General features: G+C 42.1%; 1 protein-coding gene across 1 annotated transcript; it reads left to right on the forward strand.

Moving 5' to 3' along the window:
• Positions 1 to 3,714: 3,714 nt before the first annotated feature.
• On the forward strand, positions 3,715 to 5,998 carry LOC135711621 (uncharacterized). Its single transcript, XM_065234490.1, has 2 exons — positions 3,715 to 3,726; positions 3,785 to 5,998. Exons 1-2 carry the CDS (start codon positions 3,715 to 3,717, stop codon positions 5,996 to 5,998), a joined length of 2,226 nt encoding a protein of 741 aa, XP_065090562.1.
• Positions 5,999 to 7,585: the final 1,587 nt, after the last annotated feature.

Consider the following 7,585-nt stretch of genomic DNA (forward strand, 5'->3'; position numbering starts at 1 on the left):
TGCGTAGTACTAGAATTTCGACTAGAATAGGGTACGTTAATCGTTTGCTTGGGACCAATTGGCTACTAAAGTGGTGAGCCAATTTAAAAACGTTAGTTTCGTATTGATTGTTGGTATGACTATGATTGCACTGAAAAGAACCTTTTGACATTAATTTTAGTTGAGACATGTTCAGAAATTTTACTCTTTGGTAAAATTTTGGTCCTGAAAAAGGCCGATGGTAGTACAGGCTTAAAGCTTTTGCAAGATGATGATGACGTGTAGGCAGCTGGATAAGCAAATCGGACCGGACAATCCCATATTCTTCGGTTGAATGATTGGGCACTCGCAACTCTTGGCCCGTCTGCTGCTGGAAAGGGGTTGAACTGGTGTCTGCGATAGGTTTAAACTCCGCAGAATATCAGTGTCCACCCAACTAAAGCTCCTTCCCTTTTTAGTTTTTCTCGTTTAACTCCTTCTCAACAAGTTGGTAAATCTTAGCCTTTAGCAGAAAGACGCTTAACACTTTTTTCGGCGAATTTATGATCCTGTTTCACGTCATGGTTCTTGTCTGTACCTATTGCGCTTAATCAAACGAGTAAAAATAAGAAGGGATGTCGGTTACGCGCTCGAATAATTGAAAATTTAATAAATATTGAATCGAATCGCTGGAAAAATCTTTACGATTAATCTTTAATCGAATAATTGGACTTTTAGGCATCCCTAGAAAATAGTGTTATTTAATGTTTTTGGTGGCCCTTTGAAAATGTCGAACAGAAGAATTGCAACCAGCAAGTGTAACCTAAGAAGCAAAAGCGGTGCGATGCTAGTTTTCATTGCTATTGACAAAGACTGAATTATGGGCTCACTTCATCGATTTCCTTTTTTAATAACACTTGCTTCACTAACCTATTTCGCACTATTTCTGCTATGCTCTTCTATCATCCAGAACAACAAACGTATCAATGAATGTGTTTTCCGTCGCGTTATTAACGAAACAGAAAGTCGATGAAGAGAATCGATCAAAATCACTTGCACCCCTGCTTCCAAGTTTGGTTACAAGATTACAACTCTGGAGAGCATTTTGCATGGTCGTTGAAGGTGTGTGGTTCTGAATATGGCAATGAGTGTGCAAAATGTTACGCAATTGCATCCTCCCTATTCGCACACGCCCGAAGATCGGAGGCAAATGCCACTTCAATTTGTTTCGTCTACTAACGACTCTCTGATGACTGTGTTGGGGCAGCAGCATATGCATGTACGTAATTGGTGGATTTGTTAAATATTTCGAAGCTTTTGGACAATGCTTGACATTTACCACTTTTCAAATAGTTTCTTGTTGAAAATCAACAGTCGGAAGCATTGCTATCGATGCGTAGAAACATTTCGGATCGATTGGTGATAAAATTATTGAAAGTGGCAAAGGGCATCTGAGTTATTAACGTTCAAAATCTTTCATACTTTCGTTTTGTTCCATTTTCGGTTTTCACAAAGTGTACCCCCATATAGAAATCACAGACCTACTTCTACGTCTGAATTATCCAGTTAACATTTACTGGTCACTCGTAGGGACACCTATGGCCGTACCATATTAACCTTGCCACAGTTCAGCAGTAACCGTTAGTATACATTTTCATAGTTATTTCATTTAAGTTTAACCAATTTCCATTCGCTGGGATAGACTCCGTATTGTAGCCAGTTCCAAGAGGCTACAATGACCAAATGGCACCCAACACGCTGGAAAGGCAAAATGAAGCTTGTATCTTGCCATTCTTGCAGATAGATTGACATTCTTAGTAAAAATTATCATTTTATAGCAATATCAATCTTCGGTCCGGGGGGTGAGATTACAGGTTTTTTTTTAAACCTACTTCAGGTTAATTAAATGAATATTTTTAAGGGCGACTCGGATCTTCCGGGGGACCAGTATGAGGCCATGAGAGGTTTAAATACAGATTGCACTTCATAAAAAACTTTTTGAGCCATTTGAAGAAAAAAAACAAATGTAAAACTGTAAATCGAGTTTATCAAATTAATCACGTCTACGGATATTCTGAATCTTCCGGAGAACTGGCATGTGACCATGGAAGCCCAAATGCTGATGATACTGCTTAAGCAACTTTTCAAGCACACTAGAAACCGTTTTGAAAAAAATCGTAGATCTTAAAATGAGTTTACCAAATCGATCACATTTACGGATATTCCGGATCTTTCGGGGGATCGAAATGTGGCCATGCAAGATCCAAATGATGATTTCACTTCGTAAATATCTTTTAAGAGCACAGCAAGTAAATTTCTGGAAAACATCACGAAGCTATAAAATGAGTTTCATGAAATAGTACGGATGTTCTGGACGAGTTTTCGGATCATCCGGAGGACAACTGTCAAGCAAAATTAGAACCTTTTTGAAAAAAATCGTAGAACTGTAAAACGAGTTCATCAAATTGATTAGTTTTACATACATATGTTCCGTATCTTCCGGAGGATCAGTATGTAGCTATGGGAGGTCCATATGTTGGTAGCACATTGTAAATTACTTTTGAAACACAGTAGTAAACTATTGATAAAAATCACGGAGCTTTAGAACAAGTTTCATGAATTGACTGCCTTTACTGATGTTCAGGATCTTCCGCAGGACCTATGGCCCCCATATGGTCAAATAAAGTTCAGCAGTATCCTATTGGTCTAGGCATAGTTCAACGGCAAACTTTGGTGTCCACTTTTAGAGTAATTTCATCTCAGATTAATCGATTTCCATTCACCCGGATTGACTTCGGATTGTAGCCAATCAGGAACAATTACTAAGAATCACAAATTACTCCTTCACACAAGCTTAAAGACAAATGCCCACATTCAAAATTATGCATTCCACTATCGCGCTTGTTAAAATCACTATTCCACAAGAGTTCTCGATGATATTTTATATTCAAATGGTCCAACAAATATCTTCTTTTAAACATAAAAAAGACATCAATCTCAAAACTTGCTTAAATCAAGCTATTCCGCAAATGTCAAAACTGGATCGAACTTCTTCCAACCACTTAATATCTATGAGCAAACGCCTAACTAACTGTCTTCTTCGTTGTTCCAAATAAAACCGTGTGAAGACGAACCCAGCCATAGAAACCGGGTGTCCTTGGATTCTTTCCTTGTTGTTGTTTGGCTGCATAAATTTGCCTAAGTGTTACCGACTACAAAAGAATCACTTTCCTTCATACCTGAAACTATCCGATAGGAAAATTTTGAAATACCCGTTTCTGTGTTTCTAATATTGAAGCGGAGTTTAACGTTCATAGTGGTGCATGGTGCAATCGCGCATTCAAGAGCCGACGGTAGTGGAAAAATTAAGTTGCATCTTCGTTTTCAAGTTCCACAGAATCTTTGTCCTTGGACGCGGAACTGACTACCAATTCCGAAATGTATGCAAATGATTCGCGAAAAGTCAGGTTTTATTTTTTCTTTGCCATCTGTAGCAACCGAAAGTTGTCTTCTTGGAACGTTATTAATGTATAGACGAGATTTCCGCCCGTTCGTCCGACTTTGGGATGCCTAAAGATCAGGGATACTTCTTGCTATTTTGAACGAAATTTTAGCATGGCTTATAAATAAGTGAAACACGTTAAAATGAACTCTCAGTCGCCGTTCCGATTTCGCGAAGTGTGCCAAATATTATTGAAGTTATTAAGCAGAAGAACAAACGAGTGCAATAAGACATTGTAAGATTATGAAGTGAGAATGTTAAGAATGGTAAATCGTATGAAAAGTTAATGCGAAGTAAGTGACTAATTGAAAATTTACTCAACAGTTGAAAATATCGTGGTTGGTGCTATCGTTGACGGCTATAGTTCGTGCTACCAGCGTACTGGGGCCAGATGGATATGAAGATGAAAAGCCGAGTGAACCTTCAAACATAGGAGAACCCATGTGTATAGCTGGAGGTGAGTGGCCAAATTGTGCATCACCGACAACTCCAGCGCCAATAGCTTTAACTACAAAGCCAATCTGTTCCAACGGTGGAACGGGTCCTAATTGTGAACTTCCAACACAACCTCCCCCTCCACCTCCTCCTCAAATCAGCTGCGCAAATGGAGCTACGGCTCCATTCTGCTGTGATAATGGCGGAATAGGACCAGAATGTGAGATGCCTGGACCACTAAGGCCACCATCAATAAGCTGTGCCAACGGTGGTATACCACCGTTTTGCTGTGAAAATGGTAGGGTAGGACCAGAGTGTGAGATTGTCATTCCAATTGGATGTGAGAATGGAGGTGTACCACCGTACTGTTGCACCAACGGTGGCTTTGGACCGAATTGTGATATCAAAAGACCTACTGCACCTTCCCCACCTCCAGCGTATACCCCTCAACCTCAACCTCCGCAAGCATGTTCCAACGGCGGAGTTCCACCATTTTGTGTAGTTCAACGCCCTCCATTCTGTATCAACGGGGGATTTCCACCGTACTGCTGCACCAACGGTGGTAGTGGACCAGGTTGCGTCATTCAAAGCCCTCCACCAGCTCCCGCATGTCCATATGGTGGAGTTCCACCGTATTGCTGCACTAATGGAGGTCAAGGACCTCACTGTCTTGTTGTGCAACCGGCCATCGAATTTGGTCCAGCTGTTGAAATCGTGTATCATCCACCTAGTTATGCAACAAATTCCATAGACAGTAGCTTATTCTATCCAGCTCCAGATCCGTGTCCTTACGGAGGTCTTCCACCGTTTTGCTGTGCAAACGGCGGAGTTGGTCCGTACTGTCAAGTTCCAGTGCAACAAAGTGGATGTTCTAATGGAGGACAACTTCCGTATTGCTGTACCAACGGTGGAAACGGTCCAGATTGTATCATTCTTCAATCCCAGGAACCATCTTATGGATGTTCAAATGGAGGACAACTTCCGTATTGTTGTACCAATGGTGGAAACGGTCCAGATTGTATTATACCACAATCCCAGGTACCGTCATCCGGATGTTCTAATGGAGGGCAACTTCCATACTGCTGTACCAATGGAGGAGATGGTCCAGATTGTGCCATCCCTCAGTCCCAAATACCCTCCTGTTCTAACGGGGGCGAGCAACCACACTGCTGCACCAATGGAGGTCTAGGACCGAACTGTGAAGTTCCAACCACACCGAAACCTACCATCACAACACGCAGAACCACAACAACAACCAGGCGAACAACTACTCGTCCACAGACTACGACAACTCGTCGAGCAACAACAACAACACGACGAACTACTACCACTACCAGAAGGCCTACGACAACTACGCGTAGAACGACGACCACTACACGCCGACCAACGACCACCACGCGTAGAACAACCACTACAACTCGCCGTCCCACTACCACCACTCGTAGAACAACAACCACCACGCGAAGACCCACGACTACAACTAGGCGTCCGACTACAACCACTCGTCGTCCCTCGGTATGCCCCTTCGGAGGAAGTCCACCGTTCTGTTGCACCAACGGAGGTCTCGGTCCTACATGCTACGTACCGACTGTCAAACCACCAACCACTACAAGCCGTCGAACCACAACAACCACACGTAGAACTACCCCCACCACCAGAAGAACCACAACAACCACTAGAAGACCTTTCGTAACATCAACCACCTACAAGCCAACCTGTCCAACCGGAGGAGTTCCACCATATTGCTGCACCAACGGAGGTCAAGATCCGAACTGCGTCGTACCTACCCGGCCTCCCAAGCCAACCTGTCCAGCCGGAGGAGTTCCACCGTATTGCTGCACCAACGGAGGTCAGGGTCCTAACTGCGTCGTACCCACCCGGCCTCCCAAGCCAACCTGTCCAGCCGGGGGAAATCCTCCAGACTGCTGCACCAACGGGGGTCAGGGCCCTAACTGCGTCGTACCCACCCGACCTACCCCGCCTCCGGTAACTCGACCACCACCATCAACAACATCCGAACTAAGCTATCTACCACCGGACAGCAGCAACCCAGTACCCAGCGGTTACAAGTACGACGTTGGTGATCCTCCATTTGCTATCTAAAAAAAACGTCACTTCCAATTCGATTTAGCTAATTAAATAAATAAATTATTAGTGAAGCTAGGACCGGTTTTGTTCGTTGAAGAACAAGACCGATCCTTTCGATATGCTTATCCTTTTGTAAATCGACGCACTACATTGAACTCCATCCGAACTCCACTCGTCCGGGATTGATCGGACCACACAAACTGCGGAATTTTCCATGTCACAACCCCGACACATTGCATCGCATTCTTCTCACGTATCAGCATCCATCAAAATCCATCTCCGCAGTCAGTCTGTTAGTTAAGTTAGGAAGCGCAATCGTCAAGCCACATAATTAGCTTCAATTAATGCCTCGCAGCGATCGACATGCTCGGCTTTTCGGTGCGTGCAGATCAATGGTCAATGAGCATCTTCGTCCATTCAATGAACCAGCTGCAACCTGCTGTAAGCTATTGGCAGTCATCGCCGTCTGTCGGAAGGTAGGTTCTCTCATTCTGCATAAGCATCGTCACGTCCGAACTAGCCTCAAGGGGGTTGTTTTGAGAGAATGAGCTTCTCACGCCATCACAGGAGAGCCATATGGTCAATTGCTCTTTGGTTCTCGAACAGTGTGAGCTTTTACTAGCGTGGTCACTGGCGTTGCTAGAGTTGGTGGAGAAGGGGCAGTTGTTTAGAACTTAGTAGTAAAATGTCATTTTATAATTTATTTAGTTTATAATTTTATTTGTATAATGTACTTCAAATTCTAGAATAATTTTTCAACAGGTCCTAGCCCCATTTGTCGATGAAAAATCGATAATTTGATTCGCTTTCTACTACCGTGGTATTTTCACGCACAATATATAATTTAATCTTTGAACTTTTGATTGCATGCATCAATATTGAGCATTTCAAGCCCAAATAGCAAAAAATAATAATTTCAGGCTCGACCTTACCCGATTTGTATGAAGCTTTGCGAAATTGTTTGTTATGGTCAATAAATAACTTTTGAGCTAAATTTCGGTCATTTTGAATCTTATAAACAAATCAAAACGGTGTGTTTGATAGGTTTTTATCCAATCATGTCTTTAAAACACTACTGTCCATCAAATAGACATCTGAGAAAAAGTTGTAGGAAAAATTATAATTATTTAGGAAAAATACACACGGTAAAATAATTCAAGTTATTATTGGTGATAGTCCAAAAAAGTGTTTAAAATTTAAAAAGCAAAAAATTGCCCTAATTAATAATTTTGATAATTTAAAAAAAAAGCTTATGAAAAATGCTGACTTCTGTGGATTATTCTTTAGACACCTAAAAATTATCAACAATCATAGTTCAACCACTTTAAGTCCAATTTCTGGTTGGTTTGGTTTGGTTGTCTTTGGAGCTTCTTGTTTACTCACTTTTTTGATGAATCTTGCTCAGAAAACTGTTTGTTTAGACTCATACAGTGGTGGACAAAAAAACCAACCGGTACACACATGTACTGGTACGGTCAAAATCGCAACACGTGTGAACGAATGGTGCACACCGGCTAGAGTTTTCTTTTTGTTTACACGGTAAACGAAACTGAAACCAAAACCGGGTCTCGGTTTCGAAAATACAACCGAATCCATCAGCAC

This window comes from Ochlerotatus camptorhynchus, unplaced genomic scaffold (assembly GCF_037179485.1).
Source record: "Ochlerotatus camptorhynchus isolate MF236.1 unplaced genomic scaffold, CSIRO-AGI_Acam_v1.1 ptg000434l, whole genome shotgun sequence".
Lineage (NCBI taxonomy): Eukaryota > Metazoa > Arthropoda > Insecta > Diptera > Culicidae > Ochlerotatus > Ochlerotatus camptorhynchus.